The sequence below is a fragment of the Alosa sapidissima genome, chromosome 21, assembly GCF_018492685.1.
Source record: "Alosa sapidissima isolate fAloSap1 chromosome 21, fAloSap1.pri, whole genome shotgun sequence".
Lineage (NCBI taxonomy): Eukaryota > Metazoa > Chordata > Actinopteri > Clupeiformes > Clupeidae > Alosa > Alosa sapidissima.
Window position 1 is genome coordinate 27,662,015 of NC_055977.1, and position 23,137 is coordinate 27,685,151.

The window sequence follows — 23,137 nt, forward strand, 5'->3', positions numbered from 1 at the left end:
GATAAGGCAGTAATGGTTCAGTAAAAGTATTCTGTAATGAAAGGCAATTAGAACAAATCCACTGGTTAGAGTCCTGAACAGCGGGGAACTTAAGTTTGATTTTAGCAGGTCACCTTTTCTTCTGCAGGTGTTTGAGCAAAACTGGAGAAGATAAATGTCCATTCAATAACCACTAAAGACATTGAGAAATTGTTTGCTAAATATCACACAAAGTGAATAAAAGAAAAAAAAAACATTGATCTAATAGTCCTGTGGCAGTTTGACAGTTTGGAATCTCCACCACAGGATGCAGAATGTCTACAAAGCACAAAAGAACTGTATATCTTCTCTCTCTAGGGCCGTCACATAGACGTATGGCCCCACACAAAACATCCGGAGCTCCGTCACCTACTGGCTTCAAAAAGCCCATCAGCACAACAACAACAAAAAAACAGCAAGCAATTACCTGAAAGCACAACAGAAAACATATTTTCAGAGGCCTTTGCTAGTTTTCAGCCTAAATCAAGAGGAGGTAATAGAAAAAGCATGGTAAAAAATATCTACATACAATCTATTTCTCACTTCTCCCTTCACCACGTCTCCTCAAAATGCTTTATTTTGAATTTGGCTTCACAGACTTGTTCACAATTAAAATACATTCAATCAGATTTGGCATCTATTTGTCCCCCCCCCTTCCACCACAGTGCGTAGGCTACCCCGACCCCCCTATTTCATATCTATTATACACCCAGATATGCTGCTCCTAGAAAACACACAGAAAACCCTCTCGTGGTCTGCTATTCAACATCAACCCATGCACGTTCAGGTTGACAGCTGAGCACACTTGATGTGATCAGTTTGACTTTTTTTTTTTCATCTTAAGATATATGAACATTAATTTAAAGTTATTGATCTGCGTAGTGAATTATGCAGATGAGAGCAGTGTTCTTGAAAAGCTTCCTCTGGCGACAGGCGGCAGCTCCGTAGCTGTTGATGGCTGTAGCTGATGATTGATGCGGCTGAAGGTGCCGTAACTGACCTGATGCCAGACCTCGCTTCACCCCTGACCACTGGTGCTACAGATTCATTGTGACACACAGACATGGACATTCTTACTAAGAGGATTGGCTATGGTTATATGCCTGTCTATAAGAGTTCTAAAAGAAGCCTTAATGCTCAGTTAATTCTGATGAGAAAATTCAGTATTAGTTTGTGAATGATACACATGGTTGAATGTTCCATTTAAACCTTGAATGTCAGAAGAGCAATAATATTTAGTTCTTATAATAAAAATTCATTATGGTTCATCTTCAAACCTTTGAGGAATTCAAGGTCCATTCAAGGTCCATATCTGAATATTCAATCGCTCAAATCGCTCCAGGTTTTGTGGCATTGACAATTCAGCATTCCTTCCTTTAAAAAATGTTTTTCATGATGTGTAGTATCCTACAAGGACCCTACATTAGGTGAGAGACAGGTCAGGTGATACCACACTGTTTATTGGGAGGTGTTTAAAAGCCACATTCCTTGTTTTTGTTTGTCAATCATCACAGTTGAAGCAGAAGAATCGGCAATGATTAGCCCAGCAGTGTCTCTTCACACTTATTGTGTTGGAGTTAGTGAATGAGAGAATGAGAGAGGCAGAGAAAGAGAGAGAGAGAGAGAGAGAGAGAGAGAGAATAAGGACATTTTGGGATACTTCTGTCTGATTCCCCTGCGGATAAGTGCAAGAGAAGCTGCCCTCACACCCACACACCCAATTCATCTCCTGTGAAAAGATGTGTGGCAGCGTTTAGGGTTTATACTTGACTGAGCGCAGGAGGGCTGCACCTATAATGTGGCTGTCACAAAGGATCCCCTGCTATTTTGCCTCACGCTTCAGTGCTTCGTAAGTAGAAGGGGAACGGAAGGGCCCAAAATTGCTCCTGCTTGTGCAGCCTTTGAAGTATAATGTCGGACAAGAGCAGAGGATCTTTCCTTTGGGACTGAAGCCTGCCATGTCATAGAGACTTTCCGACAAGGCATTCCATCAGTCGCTGTCAGTCGCTTCTGGCTTAGTGTCCAAGGAGTCCACTGTGCTCAAAGGAGCTCTTGAACTTTTGATAACCACTGACTGTGACAGGAAGCCTATCAAAGTCCATTCTCGGCTTCTCCGATTTATAGATTCGTTCTGTCTTGTTGGTCTTCTGGTTTCTTTTGTGAATTTCTGTCTATTATGTCTACAGAGGTATTGTCCTTTAAGCTAAACATACTGTAGATGGCCCATGAATTGATCTTGTCCTGTTTTGAATACTTCATTCACAGGTATGCTAGAGTGGCCGCTGAATAAGACACTGAATGAGATATCTATGGTGAAAAAAGGCAGAACTGCGTCATCTAGTAATGTCTCACAAAATGTAGAAAAGCAGTCACTGTTCCAAACACTGGCACTATAGCACTACTCTGAGAAAGTCCACACTAACATCATTCCTTTGTTAGAATTCACAACAGATAACTAAATGAAAGGGTTCTCTGTCACAGTCCATCGAAAAGACCCTCTGTTTCTATTCCTCTGTCTCCTTGAGAGACATGTAAAAGTCTTATGATTGGCTATGTTGTTCTTCATCCATGAAGTCATGATCAAGTTGGCATATATACTCACACTCATTTGTTAGGTAGAATGACTCAGCAGATATTTGATGGCCACAGGCATGACTCAGCACATTTCAGGATGGCGAGAACAATGACGCAGCGGATGTACAGCTTCACATCATCCCCTCAAGGTGGCGAATCACTAGAACTCAGTGGTGGAGATCTGGGTGACCTCTGACTGCAAGTCTTGTTGGACCCTCCTGGAGCGCGAGCCATAGGGGATCCGGTCCAGGCCTAGTCATACCGGCTTCTTCCCGCCCACTTCCGAGGGGGCGCAGACAGACACGGGCTCGCGGTTGTTGGCGTTGATGTTGTTCCGAGCATGGGTCAGGCTGCTGCGCTCCACGCGGGTACGGAACGGCAGGCAGAAGTCGCGGAAACAGCGCTTAAAGTTCTCGTCCAGGAAGGCGTAAAGCACCGGGTTAAGGCTACTGTTGGTGTAGCCCAGCGCGATGCACAGGTGCCAACTAGCGATGATGAAGGGGTTCCGCTGATCGATCTCCACCAGTGTCTTGACGATGATGAAGATGTGGATGGGCGTCCAGCAGATGATGAAGGCCGCCACAATCACCAGGACCATGCGCGTGATCCGACGCATGTTCCGGTCCTTCTCCTTAGAACCGGAGAGCAGGCGCACGCTCCGCAGACGCAGGATCATCAGGCCGTAGCAGATGGTGATGACGAGGACGGGCACCACGAAGGCGAAGATGAACACGCAGATCTTGGTCACCGTGTCCCAGTACCAGTCAGGGTCTGGGAACTTCAGAGTGCAGACGATCTTCCCTGTGAACAGAGTTCACAAGACGTATGAGTCGATTATCTGCTATATACCATGCAAATACTATTCAGGGTGAAAACCATGAAATTATATTAGATGATAAAGATGATACGATAAGGACAGCAAAGATGATAATAATAATTTCAAAGACAAGATAATGATAATGATGAAATATAATGATAAGGACAATGATGATAAGGACTAGGTGATGATAATGATGAAATATAATGATGATAAGGACAATGATGATAAGGACTAGATGATGATAATGATGAAATATCCCTTTTATTTCTTCCAGAGACAATATTTTCTGATTGGCTGACAAGCTGGCAGTTAATTCTGTATTTCGGGTTAGCTATGAAAGAGATCTGGAATGGCCACAGATCTTTTGAATGGTAACTAACAACCATAGTAAACAACGGTTGAACTAGAAAGCTGTAAATATTGTAAGCTAACTACCCACTAACTCACTGTCAGTAAGTAAAGAAAGTAGTACATCAAACTGAACTAGTTGGCTTCTTTTTAAACTGAACCGCATGTTTCGTTGTGTGCTATAAAGGCATGACTATTGCCTACATGAGCAGTCACCGGGGATAAGCGGGATTATGGCCTTCAAGGTGTCCCATTATATACAATGTACATTAATTCTGTGTATCGGGACACCTAGGCGGCCATTATCCCTTACTGAACTGACATTTATTTCACTGTAAGAAGCATGATAATAAAACCCAAAATGTATAGCAATGTATTTTTATTTGGGATGTACTGTACAGTGTTTCAGAAATGAACTATAAATTAAAAAAAATATATACAACCTGACAGCCTTAAAAAATCCAGCATTGTATTGCTCCAGCCATTTTGATGATTAAATCAAAGTGCAGCAGCACCTCTCTCCTCTCATTCCTCTTCTCCTTTATGTTGTTTTGTTTCCATCAGTGACTCACAAACAAACAAACAAACAACAAACCTCGCCGCCAGACACCACGCATCCATCACTCACCGTTGTCTGTCACCTTGGTTACGGCCATGATCATGATGGGCACGCCGACGGCAGATGAGAGGATCCAGATGCACACGTTGATGATTTTGGCCTTGGCGGGCGTGCGGAACTCGAGCGCTCGCACCGGGTGGCACACGGCGATGTAGCGGTCCACACTCATCATGGTCAGGGTGAAGATGCTGGTGAACATGTTGTAGTAGTCGATGGCGATCACCACCTTGCAGAGCGGCTCGCCGAACGGCCAGGTGTTCATCAGGTACTTGGCGCTCTGGAAGGGGAGTGTGCTGGTGGCCAGGGCGTCGGCCAGAGCCAGGTTGAAAATGTAGATGTTGGTGGCCGTTTTCATTTTAGTGTACCTGCACACACACACACACACACACACAAGGGGAGAATTGATTTTCATTGTTCTCTGGTTGAAAAGGAAGCATGCCAACAAATGCTCAAAAACACAAGACTGTTTTCCTCTTGATGCACTTGCTGCATCTGGAGACAATGAAGTTGGCTATGACCATATGTTTTGGTGGTGCTGTAGAGATTAAAGGATCTGGGTTTCCAAATGGACCATAAGAGGGTTGTGAGTTCAATCCCAGTACCACCGTTGTGCCCCTGAGCAAGCCACTAACCCATAGCTGCTCCAGAGGGACTGTCCCTGCAGTTGGCTCACTGTAAGTTGCTCTATCTGTCAGCTAAATGACATATAAAAATATGATGGGTAATGGTGTTGACGAGCTTTCCTCTCAATGCACCAGAGTTTGCTGAGACAGAGTTTGCTGAGACAGTATGCTTGGTCCATTACATCTTCTCAAATCAAATCAAATCAATCTGACAGAATTTCAATTAATTGAGAAATTGACCAACTCTGACAGACACTCTGACACTTTTGACTTGTAGCTTTGATTAGCAAACTAAGCTTGCATTAGTCGCTGGACAGATTAAATGTGTGTGTCTTTTCAGTGTGTCTTGTTCTCACAGCTCAGGCTCCAGTTACAGAGATGACCCCTCCGGAAGGTCAACAAAGCATTTTAAGTGTGTCCAACCAGGATGAGGGAGGGGGATCTAATGCCGCTGGGGCGAGCCAAGCCTTGTTCCTGCCCCAGCTCCTCCGAGGATATTAGAGGGGATGCATCCCCTCTATTGAAATCCGGAGACTTCTTATTATTACAGTGCATGAAAATGCACTGTTCTGTTATCCGAAGTCTTCTTCTTCTTCTTCTTCTTCTTCTTCTTCTTCTTCTTCTTCTTCTTCCCACCAAATTTCTGCGTCTAATTCAGCTTTAACCGTTTAACGTAGAAACTTTGTTCAAACTTTGTAACGTAGGTCTTGAAAAGGACACGTGGGGAATGTATTTTTCACTTTTGTAAACTTTATACTTTTTGAGTTATTAATAAAAAACAAGCTTATTTTTCCCATAGACTTTGCATTAGCACTATGACATCACAATGGACTAATTAACTTGATTTGCACCTGTATCAACTTCCAGCTGCTCATAATTAGGACCCATCAAAGGGCCAGTTAAACTGATTGCACCTGTATCAACTGCAGAATGCATGGGAGTCTACGGAGCTGTACCCCTCAAAATCCACTTTTCTCAGGATATAATTTTTTTTCAAGTCATTTGAATATTGTATTCGAAAGGGGAGGGAAAAAAAATACACTTGGTTGAGTATTATATTTTTTAAAGTCACTTAATTGTTCTAAAAAGCCTTTCAAACGTGTTAATGACGACACTGCTAGCGTGTTATGGGCAACAACGACCCAACCTGTAAGAAAACAAAAGGACATAAGTACTCGTTCATTCAACTTTTGACCTATAACCCATGTTGAAGTTATACAAACTACAATCAAATCTGAGATTTGTCAACGACAATCAGGTGAAAGAGACAAATTTAGCCATCTAGCTCCATTGACTCCCATTCATTCTGCACTCTGCACCAGTGGAAATCTGGTGGAACTGCAACCAAAATTCGGTACAATGGGACTTAATACGGAGTGGCCAGGCTCTCCGTAGACGGGCTCTGATACAATCTAGCTCTACCTGAACTACACATCCTGTTAAAGTGTTTCCTGTGTGTCAAAATAAAAGTCCCAGCCATATCTCATGCATTCAGCATTATATCTCCAGAACGGCTTGACGTACATGCTTCAAATTTGGTACCAGTGTTTTTATGGACTCAAAGGTGAAGTGAGTTGATGTTGGAGGTTGAAGGTCAAATGTCAAGGTCAAAAACACCTTGAGTGTGATATCTCAAGAATGCCATGTCACACAAGATTCAAATTTGGTTACTCCAAAAGCACCTTTGCAGGTATCACAATTACCCTACCAACCAGCTAGCAGCAAGCTCAACAGCCCCACCAACACCCTAACCAGCAGATTGCATCCCCTCGTGTAATTCCTCGGAATTGCATTTCTAGTTATTGTTTTATTTTCTGTGGGCCTCAAACTGATGTTTACTGCATCATGCTTGGATGCACATCTATCTATCTATATATCTATATATATGTCTGTCCATCTACTGTATCTCTCTGTCCATCTATCTATCTGTCCATATATCTATCTATCTATCTATCTATCTATCTATTTTATGTGTCTCTATCTATGTATGTATCCATCTCCTTTTTCTATGTCAAACTCTCCTTGGTCTCCTCAGCTCTGCTCGTCCCTGGGTCTCCTTCCCTCCTCCTGTGCTATTCTCTCTACGGCTGGCCCTGCAGTAGGGAGCAGTCGAGAGGTGATGAGTGTGAGTGACTGCTTTGTTTCCTCTACCGTCTCATTCTCTCCCTCTCTCTACCTTTTCTTTCACAGACGTAAGCCCTGCCTTGGCGTCTGCCCGCACTCACTCGCTTCGCTGGTGGAGCAGCAATAACAGTCCAAGAGGGGTGATGATCGGACCAACAGCAGGCTCGTGGTGCGGACGTCCCAATAAAGTTTTTTATGTTTTTTTGTTTATGGCCTTTGAGAGGTGTCTGCTGACTGCACAGGATTCAAACAACTCATGCAGGCAGGGTGACATCAAAAGGGAATTAAGATGCATTCCACTGGAAAGAGGTAAATCCCAGCTGTCAAGAAAACACTCTTGTTTGCACTACACCTCCTTTTGACTTTCAGTCACAATTATGCAGAGCCAATGAACTGACCACCAGGAGCTAATGTCCTAGTAGACAGAAATCATTCCTGGTGTTCAGTGTAAGATGTATGGCCTTTATAAAAGTGCTCAAGGTATGGTCCAGAATACTAATGTTGTGGGCATTGCTATTAGGGATTCGTCAATCAGATACTTGCATCAAGAGACTATACAAGGGTATGCTACAGGTGTCATTTAGGGCAAAAGAATGTGAAGTACAGTGTTTTTTTTTTTTTTAGAGCATGGGGATGCTAGCTAACCTATTGTTCAGCATGCATCCAGACAAATGGATGAACAGCTTTGTTCTTTCAACATAGGAAGACAGAAGGGAGAGAAAGGAGACAGAATTAGATTGGTATTACATATAATATCGCCTCTTTAACTCATCGGTATTGGGCATGAAAAAGTGGTATCATTCCATCCGTATGCATTTACCCCTCTAACAGCAGTGTTTGCAGGCATAGTTGATCAGAGACAGAACTGTTCTTGAGTCAGTTCCAGAAGAGTCTATAAATGCTGTCCATTTGTTTAAATTAACCAGAGATTGGACATTCTTCATTTGAAGCACTTTACCGGGCAAAAGATTTCCACCCATTTTCAATTCAGTTTGAGTGACTTACAGAATTATTGATGATCTTATTCATATTGCAGTTATGACAAGCACTACCCCATGCACAGCAATTAAAAGTGGACACCATCCCCAAAGAACTCTTAAAGAATGCTGGTCTAATCATGCAATCATCAGGCCTTGCTACTTTTTTCCCTTGTCCCTTTCTCCTGTGGTGTCTTCAGCACTGCCAGTGAGGCTGTTGCCATGCCTATTGATCCCATGACGAGCTGTATCAGTCACACAGAGGCTGGGGGGTCAAAGGTCAAGCTAAGTTAAATGTCGTCCTCATCATAGAGGAGAGAAGGGGAGAGGGAGGGAGGAGGGGTGGATGATGTGACACAGTTAGCTCACAGCAATCTTGGTGGAGCAGCAGTGGCGATCAGCGCCGTCTGACAATCAGTCGGCCTGGGCTTGGGATTTACAAACCTGCCGTTGCGAGCTGGTGTTGCTTTGGATAAATGCAGCTGCTACAGGGCTCTCAAGTCTCATGCAATGGGCGTGAGACACACGCAATTCAACAAGTTCACATGCTCACACGCCACACCTTGCATTTCTCACACAGAAATATTACTAGGGATGTCAAGGTATCTGCATAATGATTAGAGGCGCAAGGATACCAGAGGATTTCTCGCAGGGTTCAGAACTAGCGCACCACCAGGGGCGGAGCTTGAGGGGGTGCGGGAGGTGCGGCACGACCCTGGCCCGGGACCCGCAGGGTAAGGTGGGACGGGCCTCTCCCACGGCACAAAGCAGGAGGAGCTAAGATCATGCAAACGGTTTCTTTGCAATCATTTTCATCAGAGTGGGACATATTAGGCTTATAGGTTGCCCCAGTCAGGACGAGTTATGACTCACGGTTGCTGAAAAGTTTTGAAATTTACTTTGATGATTTAGTAGGTGTAAAATATTGAATAAAATGTTCTGCTGTATGACTGGCTTTATTTTAACTTTACGACGTGCAAATTTACAAAATTGGATCAACGATATTGTCTCCTACAGGCGTCAATGAGAGAACACTTACACTTACATGATTTTGGTTTCGATTTTCTAATTGGAGTAAGTCTTTGTGACAACACGTCATGATACATTTGATAATGTTTGATCGTTGTTTTGGTATGAAGCATCTTTTACGTAGGCTAATGAATGCGCTCTAGAAAGTGAAAGTAGCCTAACCTAGGCCTATGCGCTCTGTGTCTGAGCTGTCTGTGCACGTCCGCAATTGATTACGTTCCTCAAATGGAAAACACATCCATCCCATGGTATTTTTTGCCCTAAAATGCATGAAACAAGCAAGTTCAAAATCCCGCCGGTACGTTACATCTCCGTTTCATATTTGCCTAGGCTACTAGCCTACAATAAATGAATTGAACGAACTCAACTGACAACAGGTATATCTACTGATTCGGTCATTGAGACTACAGAATACAGACTACAGAATACAGTACAACAAACTTTCTGTCTTTCTGAAGTTTATTTTTGTATTCCGGGGTACAGTAGCCTAATTGCCTAATGTCTTGACAATAGTTTTTCTTACCGGCTTGCTGTTTAAACTGACTGCGCCGCTCTGAACTTTCCTGCCAGGTTTATGACGTAAACCGCTACATCTCGGCTCTGCTCGGCTAAACTCATCGTGTGGGAAATCAGATTATCTGTCAATATTGTGCTTTGAAAGTAAGGGATTTTTGCTCAGTAATAGTAGGCCTAGGCTACATTTTGTAACATTTATAGAGAAACCGAGGGGAAGTTAAATTAAAAATCATTGGAAATTGAAAACACACACCTACAAAAAAAGATTCGGGGCTTTTAAAAAGAGATTCGGGGCTTGAGCCCCCGAAGCCACTAGCCTGGTAAACCAGACCCTGGAATCTTTCAGATTAAAGGGGTGGTTCAGGATTTTGGACATAGGACCTCATTTCCAAGTAAGCAAGTGTGATATTTATCAGTGGAGACCGTTTTCAACACGTTTCATCCAGTCCTTCTAATTGCAGAGTTCGCAGGTGCTAGGCTAGCGCAAGTCAACGGTATGTGCTAGCCTGCCACTAAAAACAGTTTATTCAGAAATTCAACTGTCTGTCATTTAGTAAACCAGCCTATGGCACTTTAACAGTGTGCTTTATTCATAAACTAAACTAAAGGTCATTAAGAAAACATAATGATTGTGTTGTAGCTTTGTGTAACCCAGACATCAGCAACGTTCATTTTATACGACCAATCACTCTCGTGGCTGCCTGCACTTTCCCTGTCGTCACGGCTGCAACTTTCGCACTCGTTTGTGCTTTTTAGCAGCATGTTCAATCAGACACGACACCCGTCTGAGCCTCCATGGACCATGTCAACAATGAATGAAAATTAGCTTATTATCAATGAGTGTTATCAATTTGAGCGAGTATGCTACACATACATTTTTTTCTAAAGATACAGGACTGCTGCAGACAATGAGCTGCCAACCATCATAATAGCAACCCAAAATAATGAATTTGCTGTAAATAAAAAGTTGGTTTTGGCATGCACATTCTTGGTCCAATGGTTCAGTGACAACAGGCTACTCAAGTGAATGAAGCAATTAGCCTAATAAATAAAATATTTGTCTCACTCAGTACATATATCTCGTAAATTGGTGAGCCAATATCCCACCATCAAGATTATTATATTTCAAGATTCCAATCTATCCCACCTAAATATGAAAAGTTCTTTCTACTGACATGCTTCGACATAACACAAATGGTTTCCTTTTGATATAAAGGCTGACATAAGAGACATGCAAGATGGGTACAAATCCCAGACTGTCCTGAAAAATAAACAAAAATGTATGGATGGATGGATGTATAGCCTACTGTAGATACAATGACAAATTAAAGGTCTCAAAGGGTTAATGCTTATTTTCAAAAAACTCACCAGAAGTCTTTTAAGGGGTTATTTTTTAAAAATGTCTTCTGGGGGAGCATGCCCCCAGACCACCCTAACTAAGCTGAGTTACCAACCTTTTGAAGTGGCCAGGGGGGCCCTTTTCACATCTGTGCCTAGGGGCCCAGTAGCTGATAATCCTTACATGTGTACACACCTTTTGCTATATGTGCAAGTTTTACGCACTTATTTTAGTGCATGGTGCACTCATCTTAGTAAAGAGTGCACTTACTTTATTAAATTCTACACTCATTGAATGAGCACACGATTTAGCACACAAGCCAAACATTTTAGTGAGTGAGTGCCCCCCCCCCCCCCCCCCCCCCCAAAAAAAAAAAAAAACTCACTCCAAGCTGAGCTCAAAACTTGAGAACCCTGTTTCAAAGCACAACGCGTGCATTTTCAATTGTTTGTTTTACCATTGGAACGAGCGTTGCGTTACGCTTGCCTGTCTACAGCAGAATGACACACTTAGGCGGGGATCACATTAGCCAGTGGCAGGCGGCAGCGGCAAACGTAACGCAACGCTCAGATCATAATAAGTTTTGTCTTGTTCCTAAGTAACACAAACGGTTTGTCACTTGAATACGCTTGCATTGCGCTTTTAAAGTTGAACCAAGTTCAATGCTCAGCTTGTTCAACGCTAGCGTTACGCCAGCATTGCCACTGTTCCACTGGCGAACCATAGAGAACAATAGGAAACCTGCCGATTGCCGCTGGCTAATGTGATCCCCGCCTTACGTGGTGTCTCACGTAACTCAAAGCCAGGCAAGCTGAGGACAGGCGCTCTGTTCCATCGTCGTTATGGTAACCAAACAAGTCTTCTTCTGTCTAGGTTTGTTTCTACGTTTAAGTGTTGTTCTTCTATGTGGTCCACCTACTGGAGGGGAGTGTTTACAGCAGTTCCGTTTCACACATGCGCAGTCTACGCGTCACTTTGACGCGCGGTCTTAAATTTCGGTCGACTCAAAGACGCGACGCATGCTGTAAAAATGACGCAATTCTCGTCACACGCTCACCAGTGCCGCGTGCGCGGGACGCAGACGCGGGACCATACTTTAGGCTTTACAGTAGCCTACATAGACTTCACATCTCTAATGTGCCAACATCACATATAATTAGGCTTTTCATAACCACCTTGCTGTCATTCAAAAAGAGCCCATTATATGATTTCAGGTGTATGCATATAATTCTTGAATTATAGCTTTGTCAGTGCAAAAGCGTACAGTACTACTGCCATTAACTATGACTGATCTCTGCTGATGCCTTGTTGTTGCCTTTTCACTGCGTCAGTAATGACTTTTGATGTGGGGGTTGGCTTTGTTCCACGTGACTATTAGCTTTATTTTGTCCCTCTGTGTTCAGCTTTTTAAATGCTATTTCAGGACACGCAACAAATGTTGGGAGGAAAAGGCATCCCAACAGAGTGAAAGACCAAGAATGATTCAACATGAATAATATTTTACTTTTTATTTATTTTTCTTCTCCTCCTGCCGGCTGAGCTCAAGTCTGACTCTGCTCTTATTCACTTGGCCCATGAATCAGCCTGCATGTGCTGTACTCACTGAGACACCACAGGATGGATATTCATCCCTCTCTCCTCTCCTCTTTTCTCCTCTCTACCCATCTCCTTTCTCCAATTATCTACTCTTCTCTCCACTTCTCTCCTCACCTCTCCTCTCATCCCACTTTTCTTCTCCTCCCCTCTCCTCTTATCTGTCTTCTTTTACCCACCCCATTCTCTACCTCTCCTCTCTTCTCTTCCCTCTCTTCTCTTCTCCTCTCCTCTCATCTTTTCTCATCCTTTCCATTCTTGACCTCTTCGGTCCTCTATCCTAATCTGACACAGTCTCTAGTGCGGTCACTGGCTGGCCTACTCTACGCTCCGTTGCCCAGACTAACTCTCAGTGATGCGCTGCATCCCCTCTGTCCTCACCCAAAAACATGCCCGCTGGCACCGCGCCAGTGCACGTCCTGTGCATACACAAAACATCCCAGAGTGGTCATGTTCTCAACATGGGACAAAGACTCCTCAGTGCACCACCAAAAGAGGAAAAAGGATTCGGTACCAGGCTGTTGGGTTTGACTGGCGCCTAATAAAAGGCTAATCCTGGCCTTGGCAAGGATGTTTCAGCTCCAGACAGGCCAATTTTAGGTCTATTTTCTTGAGAAATGTATGAACATTTTGTCTGTCATGTGGAAACCTCTGAATGTCTCTTCAATAGTAACCTTATAATAAAAGCTTTTTTTTATGCACAGGCCATTTGCGGTGAGGGCTAATGGGATGTTTTGGGCAGTGATTGTTTTTGGTGGGCAGGGAAACACTGCTGAAATGTTACATCACAGTCCCTGCAATGTCAGCAAGTGTTTGCCGTGGATAGTCAGGCTGGTTGCGTAACAAGTTACACAGGGGAGAGGAGGGGGGGTCTGGGGACTGGCGGCCGGGGAGGGTTGCTGACCAATCTCCCTGCCTGGCAGACAGGCGCAGTGACAGCACACAGCGCATCCCTCATCTCTCGACATGGTGCTCAGTTTGGGACAGGTAAGACGGCAGGCCCTGATTAGACACGCAGTTCTGTTGCCCCTGGGGTGGGGAGATAAATACTGTGTCAGGGCTGTCTGTCTTCAGAAGATGTGTAATGCAGAGCACTACTAAGCAAAGGTTCAGACCGTTTCATACGTTTCTGTGGTTCCCATTTCAGTCAGTTACTCAATGCTTTGCTGTCAATTTGGAATGGATTAAATTATTACATCTCTTTGAAATATGATTATTGAATTGCCGAATTGTGTGAATTATCGAATTGTGTTGCAGACCTGATGTGGTCATTTTTGATATGTTATTGTTTTGCTGTTTAGGTAGGACTATTGTCACAGTTGACATAAGTATTTTAAGTGTGATATTTCAATATTTACCCGTTTCCTTTGTGTTTTTTTTTATTAACTTATTGCTTAAGTGTATTTATCTTGTTAGATTGTATTATAGCACAGATTTGTGTATTTCCCTGTTTCAGGTTATTTAGGCTATTTAGCTTTTCTTGTGTTAAAGTACATAAAAAGTACATAAAGTCCTGTGTGAGTGTACATATATGTGCTTTCTTGTGTTAAAGTAGACAGTCCTGTGTGAGTGTACATATATGTGCTCTCTTGTGTTAACGTAGACAGTCCTGTGTGAGTGTACATATATGTGCTTTCTTGTGTTAAAGACAGTCCTGTGTGAGTGTACATATATGTGCTTTCTTGTGTTAAAGTAGACAGTCATGTGTGAGTGTACATGTGCTTTCTTGTGTTAAAGTAGACAGTTCTGTGTGAGTGTACATATATGTGCTTTCTTGTGTTTTGATGTGTGTGTTTTCTTACTTTGTGCCAAAAGGGCTGCAAGCTGAGCTGAGATGAATGACTTAACGACAAAACAGGAGGGTGACAAATGCAATATGACAAAACAGTAGGATGCTGAAGGCTTCGCTGTGGGGGGCAATGGGAACACGAAAGGCAAGAGCAGAGAAAGAAATAACAAGCAAAGAAAATAAATATATTTTTCGTAAACTATTTGTTTCAGTTACAAATCTGAATTGAAATGAATTAGGTCAATGTTGTATGGCTGCTGTGATATACAAAACCCAAAAATGGGACATTGTTATTGTTTTGATGTTACTCCTTATAGCGCTGTCTTCTTCATCTAGAAATAGCCTACTACTACCAGTCCCTCCAGGATTTCGCGAGAATTTTTGAGATTATTGCGATCTAAAATGCCTGATTTCGTGACAACTTTTCTAAAAAATTGCGATGGAAGTTGCGGTGTTTTTAGCTGTTTGTTGCGAAGAAATTGTGGGAGGAAGTGAAAATTGCAAAAATAGTTGTGATTTTTTTTAATTATTATTATTTTGAGGGCAATTAAGGTTAGTAAGACGAAAATCACACTGATTATCTTGATGCTTATTAAAAGGAGTAAGTAAAGGTAAATAGTAAGGGTTACAGAAAATCAAGGTAGGCCTACTTTATTTGTGTTAATACTTTGACTGGGGTAATTCACAAAGCAGTATAACCTTCTTAGAACTGTCCAAAAAAGACAGCCCCCTAAAAAGATGGCATCATGTCATGTTTCAATACATTCATATATGTTGTAATTCATATTAAGTTCATATATTTGTAATAATTCATATTCTGTGACTTGCATAATTACTAATAGCCAACTAAGTATCTAGTAATTTTATATTGATTTAAACTATTAGACTACACTTTTCTTTAATGTTATTACATTGGTGGTGTGTACGTCTAATTGACTGCCTGCCACTTTAACGACGTGAGAGTAGCGTAATTACATTTCTAAGTGGATTGGAAAGCTTGCATCTCACTGTGTTCGGCTAGAAGTGGAAATAACTTTTTGCATAGTGCATTACGATATGTGGATGGAATTCGGGATGTTTCTATGTCATTAGTTAAAATAAATGTTAAAAAATAACTCGAATGAAAGCATTCTTGGATCACAGAAGAGGTAAATGTCTTGCAATGTTATTAAATTAGCCCTAAATGTGTGTTGTGATTTTGGAAGTACTAGGCTCAATAACAGTGAAGCTATTGAATTTTTCCCCCATAAAAAATATATTATAAATAGGGCGAGTCTGTTTTCCCATAATTAGCTGGTGTAGTATGTTGCTAGTGAGGCCCTAGATGTGTGTTGTGATTTTGGAAGCACTAGGCTCAATGACAATGAAGCTATTGAATTTTACCCCCATTAAAAATATATTATAAATAGGGCGAGTCCGTTTTTCCATAATTAGCTGGTGTAGTATGTTGCTAGTGAGGCCCTAGATGTGTGTTGTGATTTTGGAAGCACTAGGCTCAATGACAATGAAGCTATTGAATTTTTCAACCATTAAAAATATATTATAAATAGGGCGAGTCAATTTTTCCATAATTAGCTGCTGTAGTATGTTGCCTGGGAGGCCCCCGATGTGTGTTGTGATTTTGGAAGTACTAGGCTCAATAACAGTGAAGCTAATGAATTTTTCAACCATAAAAATATATTATAAATAGGGTGAGTCCGTTTTTCCATAATTAGCTGGTGTAATGTGTTGCTAGTGAGGCCCTAGATGTGTGTTGTGATTTTGGAAGCACAGGCTCAATGACAGTGAAGCTATTGAATTTTACCCCCAATCAAAATATATTATAAATAGGGTGAGTTTTTCCTGTAATTGGCAGGTGTAGTGTGTTGCTAGAGAACCACTAGCTGTGTGCTATGATTTTGGAAGCACTAGGCTTTTTAAATATTTCTATCCACTTTCGGTTTTGCACTTTGTAGATGGTCCCTAGACGCTCGGCTGAAAGCAGAATGCTCACAGGGATGCGTTTTATTTATCCACATATGTAGGCTACACGGTTCTTTCGGATGAAAACCGGGTTGTAGCTTGTTGTCTACCTTTCTACGGTTAGATAGAGCTCTCTATTATGCAATGAAAAAGTTTCTCCTATGATTTATTGAACCACAAAACGTGAATCTTGAGAATCTGCCAATTTCTGTCTAACTTTACCGAAGTACGTTAGCCTTCTATTTATTGTCATTAAAACTGCAGAGGAGTGAACATAGGGCAGTCTCTGGTGTCTGCAGAAGTGAGTGTGGCATCTGATCTGACTTAATATTCTGCACGAGGGACTGTTGTGGTAGGTGAAATTTCACGGGGAAACCATGATGATTGGTCAAATTTGCGAAAAAGTTGCGGTGTTTGGACAAAATTGCGAGGTCGCCCAGAATTCACGAGGATTTGCTGAATTTGTGTTAATTGTTGCGATCGCAACATCGCGAATTGCTGGAGGGACTATCATAACTAACGATTAGCCAGAGGAGAATATTGAACGAGAGTGCCATTTATGACGAGCTCCATAAAACTTTAACCGCCCACTGCGTGCAGACAGCTGAGAGGCAGCTCTCTTCTAAAGCGCCGACGCTTGGAGGAGCCTCAACAAAACCCTCTGCCCTGGCAGGAGGGAGGCCCGTCAATACCGTAGCAGCACCTGATCCAGCCCAACACCCCGCAGACAGTGATTGATCGTCCATCGTGGATGCTTCATTCACGGCCGTTTAGTATGCGCGGACCCATCCTCCTGTGGAGGTAACTGGTGAGAGCTGGGAGCTGAGATCACATTGGCTGCTAATTGGTGGAGAGGTATAGGGGAGAGCGGGATTGGTTGGCACAATGGTTGGTAGGCAGTGGCACAGAGTTCATCCTCCAAAATTGTCCCGCCACCAAAAATCTTCAAATGATTGGCACCTTGGCCTTCATCTACTCTGTCCAAACATCTAAAGGTCGCTAATTTAGATGGTCAAAACAAAATAAAAGCCCTCACACACACACACACACACACACACAGACACACACACACAAAACAACACAACAATGCAAAATTGTGTTAGACAGATATTAGGTATAGAGACCATATTCCTCTGTGTGAAAAAGTCAAGCTTTCAGACGTGCAGAGCTTCCACCCAGAGAGGTTCTTCTACTCTGCATACCAAGGGTTGTTTTTGATATGATAAAATCTCACACTGAAATCCCACAGAAAAGCCTTGTAAGTGCACAAACATATAACTATAGCAGTCACAGCAATCCTGATTGTGTTCCTCAATGTTGATCCTTTAAGGTGGACTATTGATATAAAGTGTAAATAATTCTTCCAGACATAGACATATTATCCAAGTTGGAGAGACCGACGGGCTAAAAAGGAAAACTAGTACTAAAATCATTGGAGGCTATATTTGATTATCAAATCTCTCTATAGGGCAGTCTTGCATGCACATAGAATCCCCAGAGTACACACAAGGAAATGAGACAAAGAGCTGTTCTCACATTCACAGGGTTCTTAGACCCTGAACACAATTCTACAAAGCAAATAGTCTGGGCAACCTAGTGTGATAGGTTTATTATTCTATCCTTCAGTATATATGGTTTTGCTGTAATATGCATGATATTGTGTAAATAATACAGATACAACTGTAATGTTTTAGTGCCCTTTTATACTAAACGTCCTCATACATACAGTATATTATGTTAGTTCCTACGTTTATGTCTTGCTTTATGTCATTACATTTGACATACATTTGGAATTCAGATCATTTCAACTGACCTGCTAGCAAAATGTCAGTGGAACTAACCATGGAGTGACATGTGTTGAAATGGGACTAACAACCACAGTTTGTCCTTGGCACCCATAAATATGAATGTAGAACATCAGTTTCATACTGTGTATTGAATGCTGGTAGGAAGCTGTGTCATAAAGGCAATAATGCACATGAGGCAAGTAATGTAGGAACAGTATCTTACCGCTACAGCTGTTCAACAGTTCCTCAAGCAGTGAGTGACACATGTTCTACATGCAGTATCAGTGTTGTGTGTGCTGTTCCTTTGTTAATTATGTTAAGGCAGGGATTCCCAAACTGTGGTACGTGTACCATCGGTGGTACACGAGCTTCCACTAGGGGGTACGCGAGATAAAAAGGGCAATGTCGGAAAGGTGTTCAAAATGATTTTTTTTTTATCTTAAGCCTATGTTCTCTTTGTTCTTTGCGTTTCATAATGTTGTTCTCCATACTGTTTTTTTAGTGTGAGAGTTCATCGACCAGTTGCACATTTTGATTCTGTTATTTGTTATCATATAGGGCGGCTAATTAAACATGATGCCTGGAGTTTGGGAACCGCTGTGTTTGGGAACCGCTGAGTTTAATATACAGGTCATATATGGACATGCTCCCAGGTATTTCTCACTAACCCCAGTCTGAAGCACAGATACTTCTAATAATATGTTCGTTCTCATATAATAAACAGGGCGCTTAATGCTTCATTAAAAAATAATCCCTAATGATACCTAAATCCCCTTCAGAACTCTCAAGCAGTGAGGGACACTTAACATGGAGTGAAGGGGATTTTTGGACAATAAAACTGAAGCAGTCTTGTCTGTCTTGGCCTCTGGCCCTGCTGTAGTGGTGAGGGGGCAGGTTTTTTGCGGGGTGGGGGGGTGGGGGCAGTTCTGGGCTTGGTGGAAATCACACACTCTGCTGATTAAGGCGGGACAACACAGAGGGAGGCACAGCGTGCCTTGGTGAGTCAGACACACACACACACACACACACACAGAGGCACTCATGCATATCCATGCTGACGAAACCATACACACACACACACACCCTGGCACTCATGCATATCCATGCTGACAAAAACCACACACATACACACACACGCAAGTTTGCACTGGTGCAATAGAAACACATGCTGATGCAAACACACACACACACACACACACACACACACACACACACACATCAAACCAGAAGACTCTAAAAGGACCTGACATTCATCTCACCCACAGCAAAATATGCATGATTTCTCATGACATTTACTTCTTGCGTTTTTATTTTTGAACCTTTTCACTGAATCAGGTGTCAGTTGAAAGTGCCTGCAGAGGTGAAAAAGAATCATTTATTTTGCTTTGGCTCTGTGACTTTTGTTTTGAGTTGGAGAATGCTTTGTTTGGCCTGTGCGTGAGGCAGACCACTCACAAAACACCAAATCAAGTGCTATGTTCACAACAAGTACTGCACCTACTCCATCTATGGAGCTAAAAATAGTGTTTATATTCATGCATACTGGTACCCTGGAAATCCAGAGTTCTTGCAAGAGAGTGACTCTGGCGACGAGTAATGATGCTCATTACCTATGCTCATGAAACCGAGCTGCACCAATGACATCGGTGTATCTGATATAGGCGGGCCAGAGGCGAGCTAAACAGATGACGACAGCGCTGCGACGTCAATGTCCGGAAACATTGGTCGTAGTGTTATCCAATTGCGTTGACGTCCGAAATCGGTCAGTAAACTTTGGTCGTAGTGTTATTCAATTGCGTGCAGTGATATTTCCAAATGCATGCTTGGTGCCATCCCTCGAGTTGGGCCATTTTCATTACTCGTAGCCAGATCCTTAATCTTTCGGATTGGGTCTGGTCCTCCAGGCTAGCATACTGCTGTCAGCACGTCAGGATTTAGCCAGGCTGGCAGGTACATGGCTCAGCTTCTCTACCTGCATAGCTCTTCATGGGGATCTAGGGAATCTTGGCCCTTTGTTGACGTTGTTTAATAGACATGCAAGCTCTTCGGAAGCAAACTGACCTTCATTCAAGTTGGATGTTTTTCACAATGACTCTGTGACTAGATCTGTGGGGCTTTTAGTTGGATTGTGTTTAGTGTCTTATTCTGTTCTCTTTTATATGGATGGAATTTATAGTTCTGTGTTTGTGTGAGGGCTTGACATTGTGCTTGGTTCTATTTTACATATTTACATAGGGAGAGCCATGTGACCAATACAAGTATTCTACTCCATAATCATTTGCCTGTCCCCACCTAATTCCTTTTGAAATTAGAGAAGAAATTGCTTTCTGTATGGAAGCAATTTCTGCAGCTGGTTTTCCATCCATATAAAAGCCTCATTTACCATAATAAATGCATGTCTTCAACATTAAGTCCTCATTGTGCCTAGTCATAGCTTCAATAATATCCAACTGCGCTCCCTTCAAAACATCCCCTTGCTCAAATGACTAAATGATCATATTATGCCATCCAATGCATAACTGTTAATAGCTGTGGCAGCAAAGTAATTTTCGCCTGGGTTCAGCCATCGAGAACACACAGGGCATAATCCATTAAGGCGCAATTAGCATGTTTTATACAGATTAATAAACTACCTATCACCATCGCCACGCTGTCAGTGGCCAGCCATCCCTATTGTCATGGCAACATCATGCTTTTTCACTGGAACCAGTAAAGGCTAGCGAGAATGTCTTTTTTTTATTTGTATTTAGATAATTTCAGCTTGGCCCAAGCGTCAACATTTGCAGCAGGCAAAATGATGGGGGGTGGTAGCATGTGGGTTTTACAATGATGCAAGATGCAAAGTAATTTCTATTCCTATATTCTATTCTATCTCTACTTCACAGTAGGCTCTCATTTTGCGGCTCAGACTCTGTCCAGTTCATTCGAGTCACATCGGACTTGGAGTGCGATGGTTCTTTGGGTAACCCTCCCCCTGCTAATCCCCTCCCTTCCGTTCCCCCGATGGGTCTCGGAGTCACTCTCTTTCTCTGATGTGCACCAGAATGCCATGCACGCGCAAAGCCATTTTATGCTACAACTGCAACTGCAGATCAGGAATAACTTAGGCTCATTCGGGAATAACTTAGGCTCATTCGTATGATATGGAAAATCGGTCTCCTTGCCTGTCTAGGACTCGGAGCGCTGAGTTTAGTATAGCCTATTTCTGGAATTCCTGCTACAGACTAGACTATGTCATGCTGTCTTGTTAACGTTATTAGCAAAGAAAGGCAAAATTGTAGTGTAGTGAATATCGAAATCGAATAACTTTTAATAAAAACCTGAAATATAACCACCAGCTAGCACCACTACCACAACCCCAACCCCATTTGTCTCACTCTATCTCTCACTCTTCTGGTTGCCGACAGAGTTCGGACGATCAGCTTCAACTTTAACAAGAAAAAGAAATGTGCAAGAACCATTCGCACTGGGTCCGTAAATCATTTTCTTTTTCTGCTTGTGGAGTGCATAATGCGATTTCTGCTTCTTCTGTGATGGAATTTTGTCCGATTGCCACTAATTGAGCCAAACTTATGTCAAAAGAGAACACGCAGTGTATCCCTCTACTACCATCCATTAGCCTACTTCCAGATATTTGCTTCTAGACAGACTTCAACCCCAGCAAAAGCGTGCACGGATGGCAATCTGGCAACTGTTGATGTCAGTTTTCAGTTTTACTGTTAAAATTATATTGTTTTCCTAAATATGCTTTTGTTATCGGTTTGCCATTGAAAAGACAGAAGCCCAAGCAAAATAACGCCAATGCCAAGTTTACTGGAAAAAAAACCCATAAGTAATTACCTTACTACACCATACATAACGAGTATATTTCCGAGCAGTCCCACCACACAGATGACGGAGTAGAGAGCCGTTATGGAGATGGCTATTATGATTCCCGCAGGACTTCTGGTTGGGTTCGGCTCCGAATAGTTTCCAGCGGGCACGAACCCCATGGCATCGTCGGGGAAGGTGACATTGTATGGGATCACGGAGTAGAGATCGGAGAGATCAGCATCGGGTGCCGTGGAAGGCTCCATTTCTAATGCGCTATGGTCGCTGTCCTCTTGTTTGGGTGCTGAAAGCTGGTGCTACAAGCAATGAACAAACCTCTCCAAGTGACGCCTTCTTTACGCACGGATAATTTCAGCGTGCAATTAAATTGCACAGCACAGCATGTTGGCCGTATAACTTGAAACAGAAAGAAAACGCTTCAGGTTGGACAGGTGTAATGCAGAGGCAAGAGAAAAAATACGTGCAAACTTCTGACTAGTTCGGAGGAGGTTACTATTCTAACGTCTGGTCTAACCAGGCATATAGCTCTAAGAATAACTCGGGAATGTGAGAGGGATGGCGAACGGACAGAAAGCTCTCTGCGCGCTGCTGTAATACGTGCGTCCAGATTTCCAGGTTGGGGGGAAAAAACGACAGCTTGTCGACGTCAAACCGGCGCTGTTGGCTCCGAAAAAAAACAAGCAGTTGCTTGAAGCCACGGGTGATAACTTGAATGGAAAGCTCACACAGAGAAGAAAAAAACAACATTTATGTTATACATGTACTTGATTAGCTCTCACAGGATTAAATTAATTTATCTCACAAAAAGAGAACACCACTCTTCCACTAGCTATAGGAGGCAAAGGAGCCGAGGGGGCGGTGAACGGGAACATTTATTGGAAATATACGACCTAATAACATTGGGCCACAGCTGTGTTTGATGTAACAACATCAAAGGATATTATGTAAGGGAAAACATAAAATATAAATGGAAATTAGGGACAAAAGGAACGCACAGTCAACTTCAAATGCATTGTGAAATTACACTTGCAAAAGAGCAGAATCCTGCGTTCTAGTTTCCCCCCGACCATGGCAAGTGACACTGTGGTATAGTGTGGTGAATGATAAGGGTGGCAGTATGGTGAATGATAAGGGTGAACATCACTGTTCAACATGATCTCCATGTGTATAGGCTACTTTGACAGGCCT

General features: G+C 42.5%; 1 protein-coding gene across 1 annotated transcript; it reads right to left on the reverse strand.

The window, feature by feature from the left end:
* Positions 1-722: 722 nt before the first annotated feature.
* oprd1a (opioid receptor, delta 1a) lies at positions 723-22,480 on the reverse strand. Its single transcript, XM_042077574.1, has 3 exons — positions 21,959-22,480; positions 4,389-4,744; positions 723-3,393 (listed from the first exon to the last, which is right to left on the reverse strand). Exons 1-3 carry the CDS (start codon positions 22,192-22,194, stop codon positions 2,849-2,851), a joined length of 1,137 nt encoding a protein of 378 aa, XP_041933508.1. The 5' UTR covers positions 22,195-22,480; the 3' UTR covers positions 723-2,848.
* Between the last annotated feature and the right edge of the window lie 657 nt (positions 22,481-23,137).